The sequence below is a fragment of the Dermacentor albipictus genome, chromosome 1 (genome assembly GCF_038994185.2).
Source record: "Dermacentor albipictus isolate Rhodes 1998 colony chromosome 1, USDA_Dalb.pri_finalv2, whole genome shotgun sequence".
Lineage (NCBI taxonomy): Eukaryota > Metazoa > Arthropoda > Arachnida > Ixodida > Ixodidae > Dermacentor > Dermacentor albipictus.
The window spans coordinates 52,463,522-52,487,742 of NC_091821.1; the positions used below are offsets into that span (position 1 = coordinate 52,463,522).

The window sequence follows — 24,221 nt, forward strand, 5'->3', positions numbered from 1 at the left end:
TCCATCAGTTCGTGCCTTACCGTTCCATACTTTCAGCCGAACAATTCGCTCGTCCGCACAACTGGACCAAGAAGCAATTCAGGCAGAATAAGGTGCTTCTAACAAGACATGGTGCTTGGGCCGCTACTACGGGAAAAACCTCCGGTCTGCCAGCACCGACAGAAACCGAAATTCTGGCTTCAGTGTCGATTTTCTCCAAGAAAGCGTTGGTTTGGTCATTTTGTACCAAATATCCTAGACGTGTCAGCGGCTATCTAAAATTTTGTCAGCAATGCTTGCGCCTTTCTTACTGCACTGATAACGGTGCTACGAAGGAAATGCGTTGGCAAACGCATTTTGCACATTGGTATAAACGTTGCCAGTGAAAAAAAACGATTATAACAGGACTATCAAAAGCAAAATTTGCCATTGCTATATGCTACCATATGTGGACATTTCTTCAATACGTTGTCGGAAAACAGTAAGTTCGTACTACTGCTCCTGCGCCGGCGAAGATAAAATTATGCATCCGATTCTCAATTATTCTACTGAAGAATGACATCATATTTATCATTCTTATAGTAATTATTATTGTAGTTGATGTATTTAATTATTTGCTACAGGCCATTAAAGGTCACAAATGTTTTTAGATTTATAAAGATATGCCTTTTGAAATTTCTATGAATGTATGGCATTTTTAGGAAAATACCAAAATGCAGGCAATACGGTGTTTTCACAAGTTTTTAGAGTAATGTAATCCAAGTAAAAATATATGCCACGTGGAGTACTAAACAACATGTCCCTACGCTATTCAGCAACTTTCAACAAATTTTTTAACGAAGAAAGATACCTAAATTTATGCCAGGTCCCACTGTTATCTCAGCCTTTTCAAATATACATTGCAACATCACTTGTCCTTCTTTATTGTTATTACAACTCTTTTAGCTTAGCCATACCCACATGTTTCCTCAGATTTTTTGTAGAAGCATCCCTTTTACGTGGAGCTATGAAATGTGAACCTATCCGCCAAGCTGCAAGAATCTATGGAACAACAAAAGAAAAAATCACTTGCAGCTAATTTCTAAAATTAGAGCACACAAAACAACTGCACTTTACAGCCCAATTCGTCCAACAGCCTATTTTCTACAGTCATCATAACCTCCTACCTCATTTTCTATGAAATCTAAGGACAGGGAACGCCCACCGTCATCCGGTACCAATTCTCAAAACTCCAAGAAAATGAAGAAAACTTAGTATGTAGCCAATCGATGAAATAAATTGACTCTATTCCTTAGCGAGAGCTGTTTACAGCAGATTAAACATGTTGAATTTTTTTACTGTGATTCATGTATTGCTTCTTTTTTTTTTTTGCAGCTCGCAATTCTTGTTGGATAAAAACTTCCTCCTCAGTTCTCTTAAATTGGATTCACCCATTACACTTTCGAGGTTACTACGATTTTTTTCTTTCATCTGAATTTAGTTCGTGTTCTGTTCACAAGCGCTACGCGTTACACCCAGAAAAGTTTTTTATGAGAAATTCCCTTGGACGAATTTGCGTACCCCTTGCATAGAATTTGCATACCCCTTTGTCCTGGATTATTGAAACAACTTTGCAGCCAATTTGGCAGATGGCTGCTCAATTTCTTACGCGGGGCTTTGATCGTGAGGCCCGTATAGCACAGGTTGAATAGGTCATCTGGCTTCAGCCACTAGCAATTCGCCGCTGGCTTAAGTCCCTCGTTCTGTTCCCTATATACCCTCACAATAACAGATCGATCGTCCCGCTTGCCATATCAAGACGCTTTTCTTTTATGCTTTACTTAATCTTCGAGGACATCTTTGGTCACACATGCCCGTCCAGCTTGCTTGCATTCCCTCAGGTCATCTCGTGTTGGAACGGTCTGACGATCCGTGTCGCATCCCGGTGTAATCCTGGAAGTTTCACAGGGACATTGTGACAATTATATCCATAAAACTCTACGCTGATAGCTTGTTTTTGCCCTGTGTCTTCTAGAGTACCTCTTATGGTTAATTTAATTAATGCGGGACCTTCTTTCGCTCTATAATTGACACACGAGTGCTACCTTTATTCTAGAAAATTTTGTTTCTGCATGCATTGTGATGCTCCTCTTGGTAGTATGCCTAGTTGTTCCTGCGCTATTCACGACACTGATTGCATAGCCCACCTTAATCAGTGGTATTTATTTATTTTTTATTTATTTATTTATTTATTTATTTATTTATTTATTTATTTATTTATTTATTTATTTATTTATTCTTTCGTTTGTTTGTTTGTTCTTGTTTTTTGTTTATTTTATTCAGAGTGACTCAGTGGCTATGCGGCTCTGCTGCTGAGCACGCAGTCGCGGGTTCCATTCTCACGGAGGCCGAATGCAAGAACGCTCGTGTATCGGGGATGCTCTGGGTGCACGTTAAAGAACCGCACGTGCTTCAAGTTAATCCGCACTGCTCCACTTGGGTGTTTCCCAGAGACCATGTTTTGCTTTGATGCTTTAAACCCTGTGAATTACCCAATGAATGGATCGAGCTGGCACCAAATGAAGGTCCAAGTTTACCATTTATGTGTAAATTGTTAACGACACCGTAACAGCGCTTTCGCCGACTACAGGCTATGGGAAATCTGGTGCAGCGCCTTTGAGAATACACAGCTTCTTTTCTCGTCATCATCGTCGTCCTGAAGTGGACATGCACGTGATACTTATCGTGCTTTTGTTGTGTGGCACGTGTTTTTTCCACCTTTGTCTAACCACGTCGTTTCAGATGATGGACGATATTCCCAAGGGCGGGCGGCGCAACCCGGAAGAAGGACAAAGGGAAGTGGACGATACGAGCGCAGACTAACAATGTTTTTTTTTTCTCCAAACATGCGATTAAAAATACAAAGAATGGGATCATGTGATGAAGTGACGCGTGCAAGTCAGCCTATCTTGCCACTCATAAAAATAAACCAGTTGTGAGCCTGCGCTCGAATCGTCCAATTCTTTTTGTCCTTCGTCCGGGTTACGCTGCCCGCCCCTAGGAACATGTTCAGTCACCAACTCGCCCAGCTTGCTCTGTTAATTCAGATGACTGCCTCACCGAAAAGCAGCGAATTTCTCATTATCGATATTGCTTGATTAAGTTGTACCTGCGCGTAGTTATTTTTTACAAAATTCTAGGGTTTTACGTGCCAAAACCAGGATTTGATTATGAGGCGCGCCTTAATGGGGGACTCCGGATTAACTTCGACAGCCGAGGGATCCTTCACGTACACCCAATGCACGGCACGCGGACGTTTTTGCATTTCGCCCCATTGCAATGCTGCCGTCGCGGTCGGGATTCGATCCCGCGGCCTCGGGTTTAGCAACGCAGCGCCAAAGCCACTACGCCACGACGGCGGAGGCGCACAGTTATTACTTTCACGGTTTCTCGTTGGCGTTGCTGTTCATTGTGCTTTCATTTAACTGGAAGGACAGCGAGCATATATATTTCAAATCATGGGCCACTGCTATCTGATCCACCGAAAGATAGCCGTCAATCTAAGTCAAAAATATAAATAAGAAGTTCGCCTATACGCCACTGTGTTGCTCACAAACACGTATGTACATAAGCTTTCAACTAACTTGTACTAAAATCTTCAGGAATATATGGAAATGCAAGCAAAACCGTGTATTCAGTTTCTTTTTGTGCAATTGTGGGGATTTATTGCGATAATCCTGAATTAATACAGTGTAGCAAAGAAGAGGAACACTATAGTGGTTCATCCTCTCCAGCGCTTTCTAGTGGGTCAAGCTCTCTAGCGCTGTTCCAGCGCTGACGGTCGGCCCAACCGCCCTTGGCTAATGAACACCTTTACAATTGGTGGATGTTGCTTCGGCGTACAACGTCAACCCTGGAACTTCGATCCCCTACCCTACGCTCAACCATGCCTGAAGGCGCATCCCAGCAAGTGCCTCCTCAGTCGGTCCTGTGCTTTGGTGTGCCTCGCCACAGGACCCTGCCATTTTCAGCGGCGCGAGCAACACCGACGTCGAAGACTGGAAAACGACATATGTAAACGCCCACAACAAATGGGCCGCCAAACTGAGCAACATGCTCAGTTTCGCGGGTGTCGCCAGTCTCTGGTACAACAACCATGAGACCGACTTTCCGACGTGGTCCCCGTTCAAGACCTCCTTTGTGGCTGTGTTTGATCGCCCTGCTGTGCGCAAGCTGCGAGCAGAATCGCGTTTGCGAAAACGTGCACAGCAGCTGAGTGAATTATTTACCAGCTACGTTGAAGATGTACTGGACTTGTGCAGGAAAGTCAATGCGACGATTTCGGAGTCCGAAAAGTGAGAAATCTCTTAAAAGGGATAGAGGGCGATGTTTTCAACATGTTACTTGCCAAGAATCCTCAGTCCGTGACAGACATTATCACTATATGCCAAAGCTACGAGAAGCTTTGGCATAGCCGACACCCACATTCCTCCGAACGCCTCAACGGTCGTGCCCATGTCCTGCAGCGGAATCTCAGACGCTGCTGCACTATCCATCTGACCGGTTTCTCACTCGGAAAGGTCTGCTGCTACCTTCTGTGGCAGTGGACATCACGCAGGGCTCTAGCACCATTTTCGTTTGCAACCCGTTCCCATACCCTGTGATGCTGCTCCGAGGGGAATGTCTTCGCAGTGTAGAAGCGATCGAAGATGTGCAAGTTATGGACGTGCCCGATGACCATTACTTTACTAATTCCAGTGCACGCGGTGCTGTTTCTACGTGTGACCTATCGCCCAGTGATGTGTTCGGTTCTTCTGATGCCGATGCCCTTACACCAGTCCAGCAGTCACAGCTTTCGTGCCTTCTAGAGAAATTAGTTCCTCTTTCGATGCAGGGCAATCTTCCCTGGGCCGGTCACCAACTGTTACACATCGCATCGATACTGGCCCGCAACCGCCTTTGCGGCAACGTCCGTATCATGTATCTCCTGCGGAACATCGTGTAATTAACTAACAAGTCGACGACATGCTTCGCCGCGAGGTGGTACGACCTTCCAACACTCCATGGGCATCCCCTGTCGTCCCAATTACGAAGAAAGATGGTCCTGTACGGTATTGTGTGGACTACCGCCGCCTCAATGAGATCCCTCGCAAGGACGTGTGCCCTCTCTCACGCATAGACGATGCGATTGACAGTCTACAAGGCGCAGAATTCTTTTCATCTCTAGATCTGCGCTCACAGTATCGGCAAGTACCCATGGCAGGCACCGATCGACCGAAGACAGCTTATGTCACACCCGACGGCTTATATGAATTTAACGTAAAGGCTTTTGGACTTTGTAATGCACCCGCAACATTTTAGTGCTTGATGGACACAGTTCTGCGCGGCTTGAAGTGGCACACGTGCTTGTGCTATCTTGAAGACGTTGCTTTGCTCCTGACTTCACCACGCACCTTCAACCGTCCCGGTCTGTTTTAACGTGTTTAACAAACGCAGAGCTACAACTAAACCTCAAGAAGTGCCGATTTGCTGCTCGGCAGATGAGAATTCTAAGTTATGTTGTATTCAAGTATGGAATTCTTCCCGATCCAGCCAAACTTCGGTCCGTCGCCGAATTCCCTAAGCCAGCGTCCGTCAAAGAATTGCGCAGTTTCATCGGTCTGTGTTCCTACTTCAGACACTTCATTCGCAATTTTGCCGCCATAACATCGCCTCTGACGAAGCTACTTAGAAGCAACGGGCCCCTCACTTCGTGGTCGCCCGACTGCGACGAGGCCTTCACAAAGCTCCGTCGTTTGCTAACGTCTCCACCAATTTTGCACCATTACGACCCGACAGCCCCTACCGAGGTGCACACAGATGCCAGCGTTGTTGGCCTCGACGCAGGTCTTGCCCAGCGCAAACAGGGGTTTCCTGAATATGTTGTGGCTTATGCAAGTCGTACGCTTACGAAAGCTGAGACCAATTACACTGTGACGGAAAAAGAATGCCTGACCATCATCTGGGCTCTCATCAAGTTCAGGCATTATTTGTATGGCCGTCCATTTGATGTACTCACGGACCACCATGCACTATGTTGGCTCTAGTGCTTGAATGATCCCTCGGGCCGTCTTGCCCGATGGGCACTTCACCTGCAGGACTACGTTATCCGCGTGATGTGTCGCAGCGGACGCCAGCCTTCTGACGCCGACGCCTTCTCCCGCTCTCCCTTGCCTGACGACAATGCATGCTGCTTACTATCCCACTTTACCCTTTCTTCGCTTGAGCGTACCACCATGGCGTCTGAGCAGCGCAAGAAGCATTGGATTGTCTCCCTTACAGACTTGCTTTCTGGTTCATCAGCCCCACCAACCACTCGCACGCCGCGTCGTCAAGCTCACCATTTCGCCATTAGCAACAACCTGCTTTGCCGACGCAATTATAACCTCGACGGGCGCCAATGGTTATTAGTAGTACCTCGCAGTCTCCATTCCGACATATGCGCAGCTTTCCACGCCGATCCGCAGTGTACACACTCGGAGGGTTTTCAAAACTTATCAACGCCTTCGACAGCGGTATCCGAAGTAGTTGAAGCCATTCTTAATGAGTGTCACGTTGTTCATCGCACAATCACAACGTACCATCCTCTAACCAATGGTCTTACAGGACGCTTCAACCGTACGTTCTGCAACTTGCTTGCAACGTATGTCACCTCCGACCACACAAATTGGGACGTCATTCTGCCCTTCGTAACCTATGCGTACGACACCGCCACTCAGAGCACCACCGGCTTTTCCCCCTTTTTCTAACTGTATGGTGGGCAGCCGTCGCACACGATCAACACAATTCTACTACACCGGCTGAATGCATGTGAATGTGCGCCCACTTCTGCCACGGCAAGGCATGCTGAAGAGTGCCGTGATCTAGCACCGGCCTTTACTTCCAATGACCAAGCGCGCCAGAGGAGCACTCGCGGTGACACTACCTCTGCACCCACCTTCCTTCCTGGAGCGCTTGTGTGGCTTTGCGTTCCTTCCGCTGCACCAGGGCTTTCTTTAAAACTACTGCCCAAGTATGAAGGCCCACACCATATTGTCGAACGTGAATCCCCCGTTAACTACGTGATCGAACCTTTTGAACCGTGCCCGGACATGCGCCATCGAGGACGAGACATTGTCAACGGCAAACGCCTCAAGCCGTGCATGATCCACTCACAGTGAGGAGCTGTTAGGTCGCCGAACGGCTCCCTTTTCGTTCCCGAGGGTAATCTAACGAAGAAGAGGTACACTACAGTGGGCCATCCTCTCCAGCACTTTGTAGCTGGTCATGCTCTCCAGCACTGTTCTCGGGGAACGCCGCTCGTGCTGACAGTCCGTGCCCTGCGTTGATGGTTGGCCCAAACGCTGGTGCCTAATAAACACCTTTCCAATATCAACAACAATTAATGAACATTTACAGTATACATTCATACGCGATGTATTCACTAGGAAACTGGATGACCATATTGAGGAATGCCCAATCGATTTGTTTTCACAAAGATAGCTTTGATTTAACGAATGTTTCCCGATTTCAAAGAAAATGCACAAAATCTGGGGGGGAAAAAGCACCATGGCACTACTCACGGGTTCGCAGCGGCGTTTGTGCCCACATACAAGCATGGAGTGATCAAACCATGTTGCACGCAGACCGAACGTATTAATAGGCCGTCAGGGAAAACAGCGGTTCCGAGGTGGACGGTCGTGATTTGCGGCCATACGGACGCAGTCTGTCAATCACTTGCGCAGCCTGAAGGGTTGCCGCACATTCATTTTCGTATCTCTCATGGCCACACCACTCTAGCAGGCAAGCTATCTTGGCATAATTGAAGCAAAAGACCGCTGCTTTCGATCAATCAGTGTCACTTACGGCCTATTCATGCATTCTGTTTGCGTTGCAACATCGATCGTTCGTTTGAAGCATGTTTGAGGTCACTGACATCGCTGCACGCAAGCGTCTCCTCCGTTAACTCGCAAAAATGAAAGCCACAGCTGGTTTCTCTATGAAACAAGAAAAACGTTAGGATATTACTCAATGCTGTCCAACATTTGCTTTGAAAGTTTTGCGTATAAGTCGATAGTTAGAAACTTAGCTGACATATATATTCTAATAAGTAAATTCAGCGCATCAAGAATAATAGTCTGAGCTGATCAAGAGAACAGTGAACAATAGTTCGTCCACTGCGTTCCCGTAGCGTGCACCTCTTTTTTTATTTTTTTAGACGGCTAGGTACAAGTTAGTCAAATACTCTCTATACGGCGTCCGAAAAGTGTTAGCTCCTTTCAAGCCTTTAATAAGTTGGAACGTTATTAGGTAATTTTAGTCGAACGGATTTTATTAAAAAAATTAAGCCGTCCTAAACTCATCAATATTTCCTAATGTTGCCGATAACATAATGTCAAACATTTACGCGTATCACCCGCGGACTTCCGCCGAACCACCGCTGTAGCAATTTGTGGGAACATCTCGAACTCACGCCTCCTGTTCATGCTAAGTCCGTTACTCTGTTCAGTGAGCTTCATTCTTGACCCTGCTCACAACCAGCGGTCACCTAGTCTAAAAGCAAAGCTGCGACGCTTTGTACGGGGAAACGAGCTGAAAACACGCGTAAACGGCAAGGTGTCAGGCCATTTCAGTTGTCTGTCGTCTTCATAAAGTGGCTAATGCGTGTACAAACAAAACAAAGGGTTCACAGGACGATGATCACCTGAAATGATCAACAGGTGGGCGAGCAATCGAAGCCTGAGGCTGGAGCCAACGCTTTGACTACTTGTCAAAACTATGACTCTAACTTGAGGCTTCCCTTGTTCATCCGCCATTCATGGCTAAACATTCTTGTACAATATGTCGATGCAAGCAGGCGTGTGAACAATTGTGACAAATCGTCTTGTCTCTGGTAACGGCCGCCTTGGACTTTCTAATATACACATAGCCTGCAATATCGGTAATTGAGAATATTTGGGGGGGGGGGGGGGGGATTGCGCGGTGCCTGTATGCCCGAGCGCTATCTTGATAGCAACGTGTTGCGATTTGTTGGATGGTGCTGGTTGTGAGCTCGCCTGAACAGTACGATCAGTAGTAGTTTCACTTTGCGATAGCCTGGGCAACAAGGGGTTACCGCACGCTTGGATCCCATCTTTCAGCTTAGCTCCCATGATCACCGCGCAGATTTTCCTTTTACCATGGAGGAGCTTGAGGCGGCTTTCGTTCTTTGCAGATTTTAGTGATTGCCGGGACTCTACGGAATCTCATACCACGCCTCGTGCAACCTTGGTAAGAGGGCATGGGGAGAACTGTCGGATCTGCACAGTCAATCCTGGAGGGATGGCTATGCTCGCCCAGAATGAAGAAAGGAAGATGAGCCGCGTGCTCTTCTCCTAAAAAATGGCAAATCTCTTCGTTCTTATGTTTGAACCTGCTCATCCTTGACCCTCCCATGATGTAAGGTAGTAAACCAGATGTTCTGTTTTAGTTGACCTCTCTGCATTTCTCCATTCTTTCGTTTTTCCGTCGCCGTCTCTGTCTGTCAGCTCAATTTTACTCCTAATTTACGTTTACTATTAACCAATAACTGCGTCAACTTCCGACAGAGGTCCATGTTTTGCATAGCTCACACTTGGTGTGGATGTATTCAGCGTGCCAGGCCGGTTGGAACTCTTGTAAATGGTATAGCTGTCGACACTTCGTGCCTGCTTTTATCGTCTAAAATGTTTTGATTGCGAGATGTCCGCGTTATTTTACAGCAGCGACCTTGGCTCGTAATTTTTCCGGCTTTGCGATAAAATTAGCTCGCTCTTAAGCCATGTACCGATATATTTTGGTTCTCTTATTAGTCTTAAATTATTTGTATAATTATGTTATATCAACGAGCATGGGCTCGGCCAGAGAACTGTAGGGCGCGCTTCAAAAGGCCATTGATATGACTGGCCACTACCTCCCCAAAACTGGCATATCCTGTCCTCCAGAAAAATCGGTACTCCTCATCTTGCGCCAACGAACGCGAAAAAGACCGCCTCAAGCAACGCCCGATACCGAAGTCATGCTTAACGGAATGGCGATCAAGAACGTGTCCACCCTCCGCATCCTTGGACTCCCTCTACAGAGAGACGGAGTCACCTTGCCAACAATCCAGAAACTTCAAGAGAACATCACGCCAGTCATGCACTATATCACGCCAGTCATGCACTAAAGGCATTCGTGCCTTTAGTCCCAGTCTCTCCTCGCTCGGACGAGAAATAAAGTACATATGATCATGCACTTCGGGAAGAGAATGGCCAACCGAAGACACGGCCTCAAGGAACACGACACGCTTCGCTTCACGCACGCACTCGTCATCGGGCACATCATGTACAGCGCGCCTTTCCTCTGCTTAAATAACAGCGAAAGAGAGAAGCTGGTAATCCTCTTACACAAGACACACAAGCTCGGCATGGGGCTTTCCCCCACCACATCCACGGAGAATCTCCTCCAATTGGGCTTACGCAACACGTGGCAGGTACTCACCAAAGCGCAACGCACCAGCCAATTATAACGCCTGAAACTCACGACAATGGGCTGGGCTAGCTCGCGCTGGCTGGGATACGACAAGATGAACCAACCCGCAAGCAGTGAATCCCACTGCAACCAAACGCAAGTTTCTCCTCTCCCTTGATACGTGCACACGGAGCACCACGCAGCAAGAAGAGAGGTAAGAAAGCGCGCACTGCAGAGTTGCTACAGTAAAGAAGAAAAGGCCAGAAACACCGATGCAGCCAAATACAGATGTAGATAGGCGTACGCCTCCAGTGTAGTAAACAACCTAAAGGAAGAACTTGCAACGGCCGACGGTACGCGCAGCAGGCACAGACACTGCGGAAAAGGTAGCAATAGCCCTAACAGCCACCACGGATAATTCAACAGACTACGTCACAATCTTAACAGGCTTTGAAACAGCGTACCACCATTAGACAGATCCCTTACTCGAACTATGCATAGTCTGGACACCGGAACACTCGTCCCCAGCCTGGCAGGCAACGAGGCAGCCCACGCTGCAGCCCGAGAACATACTCTCCGGGCCGTCTCGCTGGGAGACCGAGTAACGATCCCTCCAGACGAAACCATACTGCGCAGATACACGGATATACTCGCACACCACAGACTGGGAAGAAGAGTTTATACCCCGCCACACCCGAAGTTCTCAAAAGAGGACGCCATAGCTTACAGACAACTACAAACCAACACTTTCCCACATGACACGAAGTATCCTCTCTTTACCCCGCACTCTACGAATACGACTGCAAATTCTACCATACGCCCCACACACTGTGCCACATGGTATGGGAATGCGACAAAAACACGGATATCCTCTCTATCCTTACCCTAAAGCAGTGGGAGACGCAGCTCATCAGCCTCAACCATGCTAGCTAGCCAAGACAGGCGATCCGGTCACATGGCTTCCTGGACTGAGGAAACCACCCGCAAGGAAGGCGACCAAGCAACTTCGTCTGGTCTTAATAAAGTTCCGTCGTCATCATCATTTCTTATTTTCCTCGGGAAGCCGCATCAGTGAATATTTCTGTAGACGCACGAGAAGAACCAGCTGGGAAGTTTGGCTTCTCTGCGAGAACTTCTATTGTACAGTGAAGCTTACTGCTAGATAATGAAGTTTGTTGTTATTTCTTGTTAATTCTTTTTTTTTTGTATGTGACGCAGAGATCGGAAAATATGCTTGATGAAAGCATCTAGCAAGAAACACAAACTAGTTATTTGTATGCTACGTTAAGTTGACGAAAATTAAAAGTGAGAGGGAAATTGGTGAGAGCTAAAGAAATATTCGTCATCATACGCCAGCGTCAAAAATGTCGTTTTGTGGTAAAAAAATGATAATAACGTGACAATCCGGCAGTAAATTATAGCAATGGTGAATTAAATATTAAGTGTTTTCTTATATGTGCAATGGCAGAGCAAAAATGTTGTAACAGGTGAAGTGCTGCAACTTTCTTGTGCCCTAGGGACAACGGCGCTGTGTACCTGCTTGCCGTGTAGCGCAGAGCAGCGTCACCCAGGCAACGCCTACGGTCCAGAGGGTCCGGTGGCAGCCCGCGTACACCGCCGACAACAGGGGATGGAAGGCCGTGTCTCCCCGCCGGAACGGGTATGCAACGAACACGGCAGAGCCGCACAGCACGATCGCCATCAGCCAGCCAGCGGCCAAGGTTACCTGCACGCGCCGCAAGCTCGACATTGCGTGACCTGTTCACCGTGGTCAGAGTGCACACTGTACGCCTTACGTGCTTTAAACTGTACGGTACGGATAGTACACAGTTTTTACGTACTTGTTTACAGCGCGCGCTCTGTGTGTGTGGTGCTCAATGAAGTTCAATCAAGCTTTTCACTGAAGCAAATCAGCAGCATTGGGCTGTCGCTTACCAAAAGTGTTCTCACATTAGTAAGTTGGTGTAAGTTGGCATTAAGCAGTGTATGACGCGATGCGCGCACGCACGTTTTTCTTTTCTTTTTTTACATGGTGTCCATAATGGTAACAAAAACAAACAGCACTGGTGAAGAAGATGCTTCGTTCAGAAAAGCAAAGCTGAGGATTTTAAAATCATCCCTAAAAAAATGCATGTCGCTGGTTGATATCCCCAAACTGTTGGTCCATAAAAGAAATACGTACAAAATAAACAGTCAATTTAAGAGTGCTTTGCGAACGATAAAGCTATACGCGCATTAGCATGGACGAGTAGAAACTTGTATGACCAAGAAGTAACTCAAGCCTGTAGATTCACGTTCACACACTTTTGCACACTCTACTGCCAGGCCGGGGCGTAGCCAGGGGGAGGGGGGCATCATGGGGCATCAGCAACCCCCCCCCCACCCTCGAAATGTGTTCGTGCTGTCATGCGCCGCCCACCAAAACAACCCCCGGCACCGGGAATCATGCTGGATTTTGTCTAGAATGTCCCTTGCATGCTCGAAATGACATTTCAGCGCGAACATTGCGAACTCAGGCTGGTTTTCGAGGTAACGCCCACGCAATGGGAGTCACATATCTTAACGCAAGGAGTCCCATCCGAGCACAGTTTCAAGGGCGTTTTGATGGCGAGCGGACTCATCGCGGCATCTCGCGGAGGCCGCGGAATCTACGGAACGCATGGATTTCAATTCTGAAACTTTATGGTTTTAAAGTTCTCATAAACTTTTGATGAGAAAAAGGCATTGACATTTCCAAAAAAAGGCGTGCTTTAGATTTTCAATTCCGGAACATTGGGGGTTTAATGTTGTTATAAACATTTGACGCCGAAGTTGCATTAACTTTTCTAAAGTCGTTCATCTGACCATACAACGACATCGGCCAAATCAACACACTATCAGGCAAGTTGACAAAGCACGCAGCGAGGTCCGATGAGACCGAGCGTTGTGGTGGTTCATTTGTGCCGTCTTGTCACAGACAAGAATATCGTTTTCTATTTTTTCACCCGCGCCAAAACATCCATTTCAAGACACTCAAGCCAGCAAGGGCAACTACGTTCTTATTTATTTTGGTACTCTGATTCTTATTCGTGACGACACATTGAGCCTCTTCAATTTTCTTGTTCGCGCTACCCGCGGGCTGCCAGAGCCATCCCGAGCGCATGCGTTTTTCTCGTGCTACATCGAGCACCGCGCGGCGCACTTCGATGCGCGTTCGTTTTTCTCTGGCCAAGTGGATTTTGGTCTGACAGAGTTTTGGACGCTTTCTGGCTAGCAGGCGAGAAAAACAAACAATGCATTGTCGCTCGCAGCCATCACTGCGGGGACCAGTGGCGTAGCTAGGTCGTCTGGCACCCGGGGCCCATAGGCCTTCTGTCACCCCCCTCCCCGGGTGTAGCCGGCGGAAAGAGGGGTGTCTTCAGACGTATATGACACCCCCCCCCCCCTTCACTGGGCCCTTGCACCCGGGGCCCACGGCCCCCCGGCCCCCCCTGTTGCTACGCCACTGGCGGGGACTCGACGGATTAAAACGCGTTCGCTTGAGCGCAACCTCTCCGGAAAATTTTGTCTCGCCGGTGCAGGATATCCAGCAGTATGTGCATGGCTCTCTGTGGACCAAGCGTCTCATGTTTTCTTCCGATATTCCTGCGGTAGCCACATTAGGTGCCCAAATTAGGCATTCCATTGTGGCCAACATGCTTTCCTTGCGTTTTTTTTTATTTCCGTGCCTCCCGAAAGAAATAAGACATTGTTGCGGCGTAGCAAATTGTCGCATGGGGAAAGTTCAATTTTGTTACTTCTTCTTTTGTGGAAAGTAATGGGCCACGGGACGTTTCAGTTGCCGGACACTCTTACTATATTATTGCGATAGCAATTATATGGATACTCCAGGCGCATTACTGCCATCGCCTGTCGCCCCCTTGTTCCGTACAAAGTCCAAGGGCGATAACATCGTGACCGCGTGCCGCATGCTAAATGTGCGAGTGAAAGCGTAAGGGGGGCTTGGATGAGCTGACGATGGTGGCTGTCTTGTGTGCGCAAGGGAGAAAAGCGAGGAGAAAGCGCGCCGCCTCCTGTCGCGCGCGATACATCAGGGGGAGTGGAGGGAGAGGGGGGCTGCGACCTATTTATTTGCCTTGTTTGACGCATTATATACAGTGACTCTTTCTTAGATAAGTAGGTTTATTGGACACTTATAAGTAGATAAGTAGGTTTATTGGACACTAGATAAGTAGGTTTATTGGACACTAGCCGTGCAATATCTTGTTGCCAGGTTTTGTGTATACGTGCAGTGAACTTTGTTTCCAGTTACACTTTTTTGCCCTTTATCAAGCTGTATCTTCGCATTTGTATATTCCGTTGTATCTTCGCATTTCTAATGTACGAGGGCGAGTCAAATGAAAGTGAGCCAATCCACCCCGCGCAATAATGGTTCGGTTCATTATCTGCGAGGCATGTGCGTAGAGGCATCTCACATTTACAAAAGTGACGCGCAGGTGTGAGTGTAAAGGTTCTTTATTGCCTCTCATACACTGGGTTGAACATGGTTGCGTGACATAATGGACACTCCAAAAGTTTAACAGCGTGGTGTGGTGAGATTTTTGACACCTAAAAATGTTTCCCAAAAAGAAATTAGTCGCCGTTTGGCTGCCGTGTATTGTTAACATTGCATTTCATTGGCCACTGTGAAGCGTTGGAGGAAACGGTTCAAAGAAGGACGTGAAAGTTGCAAAGACGATCCAAGACCGGGCCAAAGCCACCGTGCAATGACCCCCAACACAAATGCAAAGGCTGATTAGACAAGAACGGAGGATAAGCATCGATGAATTCGCAGGGCGTGTGAACATCAGTCACGGTTCGGGTCACACAATAATTCATGAACATCTCGGTTATCGGCTCTTGTGTGCATAATGAATGCCCTAGATTTTGACCCACCGCCAGAAGACGGACAGGTTCGGCGCTGCCTTGACTTATCTAGTCCGGTATCACAATGGGGGTGACGACTTCTTGTTCGCAATTGTGACCGGGGACGAATCATGGTGCCGCTATCAAGAGCCTGAAACACGACGGCAAAGCTAGTGGAAACATTTGAATTCACCACTCCAAGGAAAGTAAAGGCAAACATTTCTCCCGGAAAGGTGCTGTTGATTTTTTTTTCGATCGTCAGGGGCCATTATTGATCGAATTTGCTAATCCTGGAGAGACTATCAATCGTTTCCGATATTATGAAACGTCGCATCGGCTGCGTGTCGCAATTAAGAACAAACGACATGGAAAATTGAGGAATGGCATCGTCTTGCTCCACAACAATGCCCGTCCCCAAGTCTCTGAAGTGGTTAATACCAAACTGGCAAAGTTCAAGTGGGAAACACGGCAACATACGCCATACAGTCCAGACCTGTCACCTTTCGACTTCCACATTTTGGTGCATTTGAACAAAATGCTCAAGGAAACTAGATCCGTGTCGGACGACGACATGAAAGAGCCAGTTACAGCCTTTTTGAAGCAGCAACCTAAGGAGTGTTATCAGATTGGAATTACGCGACTCGTTAGTCAATGGGACAAATGTCTAAGTGCTCATGGAGACTGCTTTTAAATAAAGTACCCAATTTGTCATATATTCGCAATGGTTCACTTTCATTTCACTCGCCCTCGTATATTTTGCAGAACTCCTGATTTGTGTATGTGCTCTCTATTGCGACTATAATACCAGTTACAATACTAATATACAATACAATACAATAATTACAATACACGACCGGTGACAGCTGCTCCTGCGCAATACAGTGTAACAAAGGACAGCGTCATTGAGATTTTTCCCTGATCGTTGCATATGTACAAAAATGTAAACAAGGTTCTTGAATGACAGAGAGAGAGAGAGAGAGAGACGGAAATGAGAGAAAGGCAGAGAGGTTAACAAATTTTCAATGAAATATTTGTCTTCAATTGCTTCATTTCATGGCCTTTACATTTTTCATATCAGCGGCATGCACTGCTTTGCTGGCTTCAAACTGATATAGTTCTAAAGTTCGTGTGATACTTTCTTTACATAATAAATAGACGGAAAACATGTAAGCATTGATTTTAGGTATTTCGGGCGCAATTTTTGAGACATACTAGTATATTCTTTTACGAAAAAAAATACATATTTTACTGGTCTTCACAGTGGGTAGCGTTCAAGAATTCGTTTGCAGCATCTTTGGCAATGGCAATGCAGTTATTAATAATGTATTTTATCGCCCGACAAATTGTATAAAGAGGATGCCGAGCTGCAACGTGCGCCCCCCCCCCCCCCCGTGCGAAATTTCTGGCTACGCCACTGCTGCCAGCATCAAATAAGTATAACGGACTTCGCGCACCAAATACTATCTTTCCCTCCGTTCACGGCCGTGTCAGAATTGCATAACTAGCACGGCGATTCCATGATCATCAACAAGCTAGCAGTCACAGCCGAAATGCGTTATCACAGGCGGAAGAAAACACCATGAAATAAACTTACACTATCAGTTTGGTAGACCATACAAGTAAGATTTTATCGTACCTTTCCGAAACGAGGCACTTCGACCGTCGGCAGAACGTAGCCGAAACAAAGACCAAGTGCAAATGGCCCGAAGTGCGTGAAGGGCTGGTAGTACACCATGTTCAGTAGCTGCTTCGCCTTGCTGCACAGAGAAGATGAATGCATTGCGTGTGACCCAGTGAGCAGTACAGAGTTCACAGAACAAGATTGTTTTCAGCACTATATCAAGTATTGCCAGATAAAATTCTAATTGTATTAAACTCAAAAGAGAGCGCTAAAAATATCGCGAGAAACCTTGCTGTTCAAGTCTGCTAGCACATCCGTCGCCATGTCAAATAACCGCAAGCGTATTCCGGCGTCCTTCTCCTGCGACACTGAGTCGTCCGTAATTTTGCGAGAGCAATCGTGCGACTGACAAATAGAGCAGTGAGCAACTGACCCCAAAAGTCGCTTTTCGACCAAAACATCGATCTTCGACTGATCAAGCGATTTCTGCAAGTCGCCGGAACGAATGAGCCCGGAGACACTTAAGTTCAACCAAGCTCAGTTCCATTGAAAAACAACTAATATATCTCGTGAACACTAATAAAAAAAACAATCAAGTTCATTGCAGTCCGATTACAAAACGTTCATTCAATAGTGAAAACCTTCCTGAAAAATTTCCAGGAATTGAAAGTTGCATTATGTTCAAGATATTTTCTTCCGTAGCAGTGAAAAAAAAATTGTATATACAGGATGTCCCAATTATTATGCACCAACATTTAAAAATATGCAAATGTCACGTAGCTAGACAGAACTAAGGTAACGTTGTTTGCCGTCGCTTGGAGATAGATTATTTTTGTCATTCCGCCTAATTAGATTGGTCTCAATTAATTATTAAACTTCTCAAATACAGTGCTAAATTGCCGCTCGATTGATCGCTCGAGGCACTTTAAGTGTATTCGCAGGCTTCTTTCACGCTCGGAAAAACACGTTTATGTATCGAAATCAAAATCAGTTTATTCATGGCAAAATGGGGATAATTACAGCATTTGTATATACAGAAGGAGGTTCCGTAGTTAGAAACTGAAATGGGACCTCCTGTGCTTGATGACTAGAATTAATAATACAAACAACAATGGCAACATGTAAAATTTACGAATAAAGGTTTTAGTAGACAAGACATAAATGAACTTAAAAGCAGCATGTGAACGTATCAAACAAAAAGAAGGCTTCGACTTAGTCAACAAAAGGTGAAACTACAAAAATAGATTAAGAAGAAAGTAAAAAAAATATGCGGGAAAGAAATAGAGAGACAAAGAGAAAGTTAAGAATACAACTCATACTATACTCAAATGGGAAAGTCGGAGGAATCTAAAAGAAAATGCTTAAGTTCTGTACGAAATCTGTGAGCTTTGAACAACTTTAAAGGGAATGGTAATGTATTCCACATAGATAAAGCTGAAAAATGTAATGACTGCTTACCGTAGTTGGTGCGAACTAAGGGTAAAATGAAGTTAAAATTTTCTGCAAATCTAGTATTACTTATATTAGTAAGGGATGTCTTTGGTATGATGGTTACTGGGATATCATTGTTTAATGCCCTAAAAATAAATATGGCCAGGTTATATTTAACAAGGTCAGTCACATTCAAAATATGATGTGCATGTAACAGCCTATTTGCGCTAATGCTACGAGGTGAAAATGTTATTAGCCGAATAGCTCGACTCTGAATAACATGCAAAGAAGTTAGGTGACTGTTATAAGTGTTTCCCCATGATTCAATGTTGTAGTTAATATGAGAATGAACAAAAGCATAATAAAGCGACATGAGAGTAGAAAATAATAAATGTGGTCGTGCTTTGATTAAAACGCGTATCCCGTATGCCATTTTCTTTTGAACATTAGCTATGTGAAGGTGAAATTTAAGATGGCAGTCAAATTCCACACCTAAATAGATGCAATGACCAACTGCATTGATTAGGTGATTGTTGATGGAAATAGACTGAAGGAGCTCAGGCGATCGCTGATGTGAGGCAAAGACGACAAAATTGGCCTTATTATGGTTAATCTGTAGCTTGTTAAGTTCACACCATGTGGAAATTTTCACGAGATCTTCATTGAGCTCACGTGTTAGCGTTGATATACAATTGTTAGAGCTAAATATAGTAGTATCATCTGCGTACAGAATGCACTTCGATGAGGAGAGGCAACTGGGCAGATCATTAATATAAATTAGGAAAAGTAGAGGACCCAATATGGACCCCTGTGGTACACCAATGTTTGTAGTAGCTTCTTTAGAGTTGCAACCAGAAATATTAACGACTTCTTTTCTATCTTGTAAGTAACTGTGGAGTAGAAGTAGAGGCGGACCAGTTATTCCGATGGCTTCAAGTTTAGCACAAAGAATTGTGTGATTAATTGTGTCGAAGGCCTTGGATAGGTCAACGAATATCGAAGCTGCAAATTTACCTTCATCAATTGCTTCTTTGAGATAATCAGTAAGAGATATAAGTGCCAGATTAGTTGAAAAGCCAGAACGAAAGTCGAACTGAAAATTGGAAAGAATACTAAATTTGTCTAAATATTTTGTTAGACGCTTTTCGATTAGTTTTTCAATAACTTTATTAAAAAATGGAAGAAAGCAAATGGGTCTATAATTCCGTGTAAGCGTGCGATCACCTTTTTTGAAAACGGGAATGACTCGACCGCGTTTGAGTTCACGTAGAAAAACACCGGTTTTAAAAATCAGCTTAATGATAGCTGAGAGGACGTTAGCGATATGTTGCGCGATCATTTTAATATTGTAAGTGTTAATATTATCTAGACCAGCCCTAGTGGCTTTAATGGTTCTAATTACTAAAATTACTTAATCAGGTGTTGTTGGAAAAAGGAAAAATGAATAAGGTAAGCGTTGAAAGGACATGTTGCAGCATGAATCAGAATCAGAAGTGTTTTTGAAGAAAGCATCACAAAATGCATTTGCAATATCAAGCGGATTAATGTATTCCATGTCATTGTGAATGATTCTCGAAACGACGCTCTGAGAGTTATGGTTTAAAGAGGTGTTAACTTGTAGCACGTATTGTAGCACGTACGTGCTACAATATTGCTGCGTATTGCTATATTGCTACGTATTGTTAACTTGTAGCACGTACTGAGCAGCAGAAAGCTGTATCGGGAGTTTTTCATGTTGCTCTGCAATTTTATCATTGATACTTTTAATCTAATTATATTATTTGAGAAGTTGATTAATTAATTAAGACTAGTTATGTAATTAGGCGAAATGAAACAAATAATCTGAGTATCTCCAAGTGACGGCAAACGATATTATCTTGGTTCAGTGCAGCTACGTGGCGTTTGCATATTTTTAAATCTTAGTGCATGATAGCCGGGACACCTTGTATATGGTAACAAGTAGTAAGGAGGACAGTCGTTCAAAGCCGTGAATTGTAAAACATATAATTTTTGACCGTGCCTCAAAAGGCTGCTATCCCAAACATAAAATTCCACTGGCATCGATGGCGATTATGCTGCAAAATTTTCAATGCGCTGCCCCTCGGATAAGCAACATAACACGCCTTGAATTGTAATTTCCTATGTGCAAGTGCGTGGACATTAATGACTAAGCACCTCCTAGCATCATCAATAAAGTGCATGGAGAGAATGTATGTATTTCGTATTTTACGCTAAGAGACGAAGAAATATTTGTTTTAGCGCTACCTTAAACGGCTCCCTCGACTATAGTAATACTTTAGTGTTTTTGAGTCGTCGACCTTATTAGCATGAATGTATCACTCCCGGTTTTCCTTCATTTTTCATTTATGTTCACCTCGCACTTTTTTTATTTTTTTCATGGAAGCAATCTCCCTTGATGAGCGCATCTGACCACTATATGCAACGCACTTACCTCCAGCGCGCAGTCATCATGAGCATGGCAGGAGGTAGTTCGTTCGTGTAGGTAACTGCACCAGTGACCAGGCAACTGGCTATGACTAGGGCCATGAGAGCTAGCAGTGTCACTTTCGGTTTCCTGGTGGGGCCAAGGTTCCGGAAAAAAAAAAAGACAGTATGGGCAGGATGGGTGAAAAATAATACAAATACCTCAGTCATGGAACGAAAGAAGTAGTGTTTGGGACACTTCGCAAGCAATAGTAGATATATGGGACTTTGGTCGGTAGGCTTAATATTCACTTATTTAATCAGACAAATGTGTCCTTTCATGCGTCAATCACACCGCCAGTAATTATTATTTCCCCGCTTTTTTTTTTACCTTCGGCACACATTATGCAGTGAATTGGTTCTCTCTGAGACGCTTAGTTTTAACAGAACTTTGAAGCAAATAACATGGAGCAGTCTTGCTTAAATGAAGGAGGAGTAACTTTTGAGTTTATTTCGTGACCAATGGAAGAATTTTTCACTTGTTCAACCCAGTGCCTAAGCCACCGCGAAAGCAATCACCCGCTGTTTCAATTTTGCCATTCTCCTGAAACGCAACACGTGTTGTAGCCAATGGCTGGACCAGTGCAGCAATTATATTCAATTTCTGTTCCACGTCATGCTTAGGCGCTGGCACGAAACGCGTGCTGCCGGCGTGATCACCAGAATGGGGCTGTCCGGAGAAGTGCGTTAGAAAAATGGAACAGAATGAGGCAGGAAGAACAGTTACGGCAGACCGCCTAATAAATATTATAGCTGACGGCGCCGAGTAAGAGGCTTTTTGGGGTTTTTTAAATTTATTTTTCAGTTTCCCCATAAGTTAACGTGATTAAATCACGAGTTTACGAAACTGGCATGCATTACGCGCGATCGTGTTCACCGCTGGCCCCGCGAACGAGAGTCTTCTGCACTCACCTGGACATCACCAGAGCCAGGGGAAGACCGACGACGAAGTATTGCATATTCAGCGATAGGAACCACGAGTGCAGCATGCACTGCAAATAGAGGATGGGCGGGATAACAGTAATTACAAACCAGTGGACAATTTCTCATACTCGTGAGAGCGCTGTGCACTGTGCACAGAAAACTCTTTCTTGCTGGACAAAAAAGAAAAAAAAAACGGCCAGTTTCAGGAAACTCCTCCAAGTTCATCCTCTGTCTCCTGTGCCCCACGTGGCAATTTTTTTTCACACAAATCCTCAGCGAGCGCGTAAGTCAGGAAAGGTGCGGCTGCCTCCCGAGTTCTGACTTGCGCATGCGCGGCTCTTATTAGGGGGGGGGGGGGGGGGACTCTTATTCCAAGAAACGAGAACTTGTACGTCTGTCACTGGTATAATTGACGTAAAATAATACAACCGCAATGCGAACTACAAAGAAAGGGCTCCTTGCAATGGTCTCCAGAAGGAGGACATCATACACATCTGCTCGAAAAGGGGGAAACAGAAAAGCGAAGGAAGCGGTACGCCGCTGCACACACATACACTTGCACAAAGTGTATGTGTGTAGTGTATGGCTGACAGGAATGCCAGGGAAACGTTCTGGGTCTCACGTGAAGGCTAGTTTGTACAGTAAATAAGTGAGCGAGTGTTTGGCTTGCCATGAGGTTCACCTCACGGCAAGCCAAACACTCGAAACTTGCTTAACAACACAGAGTGAGATCTCCCGAAGCTCGGCGCTGCGTAAACAAGGGGTCAGGCGTCACACTGCAATTTGATGTAGCCACAGCAGAAAAGAGGTCGGTGCATGACCTTGTCGCCGGAGATTAGCAGCCGCGCACACACGCTCAGTGCGCAATTATAGCAGAAGCATAGGATCATACTAAGGCACGTATGACCCGCGCACTTCGGTCACAAAGCAATCGCAGTTTCCTGTGGACACGGCGCTTGACTTCTACGAGAGACGTTGATTTAGCGTTCCCAGTGTGCGTGAGCAGGTCAATTCCGTTTCTGTCAGAATGAGATGCCTCTTTCAAGAGACACCGTATACAGCTTTTTCTTTCCGTTTTCTTCTATAGTTGTGCATTTCATGTGACTAAAAATGTGATTGATTGATTGATTGATTGATTGATTGATTGATTGATTGATTGATTGATTGATTGATTGATTGATTGATTGATTGATTGATTGATTGATTGATTTTCTCGCAATATACTGTGAAAGGAGGAGGAGGGGAGAAAAGTCATTCAGCGACGGCTTGATGGCCTCTTCGCCTCTTTTACACATGCAGACAACATTCACTGAGACTTTTGAAACAGTTGCGGTAAGAGAACTAAGAATGAGATTGCGATGAAACTAAAAATATTGGTGGGTCATTTGCAGAAAACGTCAAAAAGCAAGATGCGGGATGACTAGGTGAGTCACAATAAATAATCAAATTCGCATTAATTTGCCCACGGTGCACAGACTACGGAAAGACTAAAACAGTAGACTATGAAAACTATAAGTCGTATGCACATTTGCCTAAAGACGGGGGCCAATTCATGGGGTTAATGGGGAAAATTTCAAGCATGTACGTCAATTTTGGGGGGCACGCAAAACTATAAAGTCCTGTGAGGCGTATAGGCGCCGACTCGGTGGGGGGGGGGGGGGGGGGGGGAGGTCCTGGGCCCGAGCCCCTTCGAGAGTTTTCCAGGGGCAGGTGCTGCTGGGCCCCCACCCAGGGCGATTCCGAAGCACCCCCCCCCCCCAACACACACCTAAAGTGTCATTACCAGAGCTTTGTCATCCACATCATTTGAGGTTCCTTTTTACTTTCCTCGACCTTTTCACTTGAAATTTTACTGGGTTACTGCATCATTGTTAGCGCGGACGTGCACGGCTTTTAACTCATACTTTCGCTTTATTTCTGCAAATCCTGACAATAGGAGGACAAACGCATTAGCAGCACCAGTGGCGGCTGTCTCATCCGTATTTTCTCATTTCAACATTGTTTAAATTTTTCACTGTAAACACCATGCACATACACAATATATATAAATATACACACAGGACAAAGTTAACTATATTTTGAAGGACATGTAGATAGCCAATTAAGCATTACTTCGAAAGGTATGGATAGCCTATGCCTAGAGAGTGAATATGTTTCTATATGCTCACCACGCTTCAAATTGCTTTGCGTTCTTTTTTGATCATGAAAAAGAAACCTATATACTTCAGTGACCGGCAGAGTCCTTTATCAATTGCGTGTGAAATGCACCTGAATGTTGTGTGCCTCAGTATTGCTTCCAGTAAGTAGTATTCCAGTATTCCAGTATTCCAGTAAGCAATGCTAACGACTCATGAAGAAAAACCTTCTAATAATTTACAACATTTATTAGGGATTGTTGTGATCGGCCGTCCACCTCGTGACAACCTCCGGT

At 45.3% G+C, this 24,221-nt stretch overlaps 1 protein-coding gene across 4 annotated transcripts in view; it reads right to left on the reverse strand.

Moving 5' to 3' along the window:
- The window catches only part of LOC135911997 (nose resistant to fluoxetine protein 6-like), a 187,916-nt gene that overhangs the window by 3,208 nt on the left and 160,487 nt on the right, over positions 1–24,221 (reverse strand). For all 4 annotated transcript variants that reach the window (XM_070521067.1, XM_065444373.1, XM_070521072.1 and 1 more), the window contains exons 10-13: positions 21,779–21,858; positions 20,835–20,957; positions 16,967–17,087; positions 11,983–12,172 (exon numbers count right to left, since the gene is read on the reverse strand). In XM_070521067.1, coding sequence (XP_070377168.1) covers positions 11,983–12,172; positions 16,967–17,087; positions 20,835–20,957; positions 21,779–21,858 — 514 coding nt within the window. The remainder of the gene's footprint in view (positions 1–11,982; positions 12,173–16,966; positions 17,088–20,834; positions 20,958–21,778; positions 21,859–24,221) is intronic.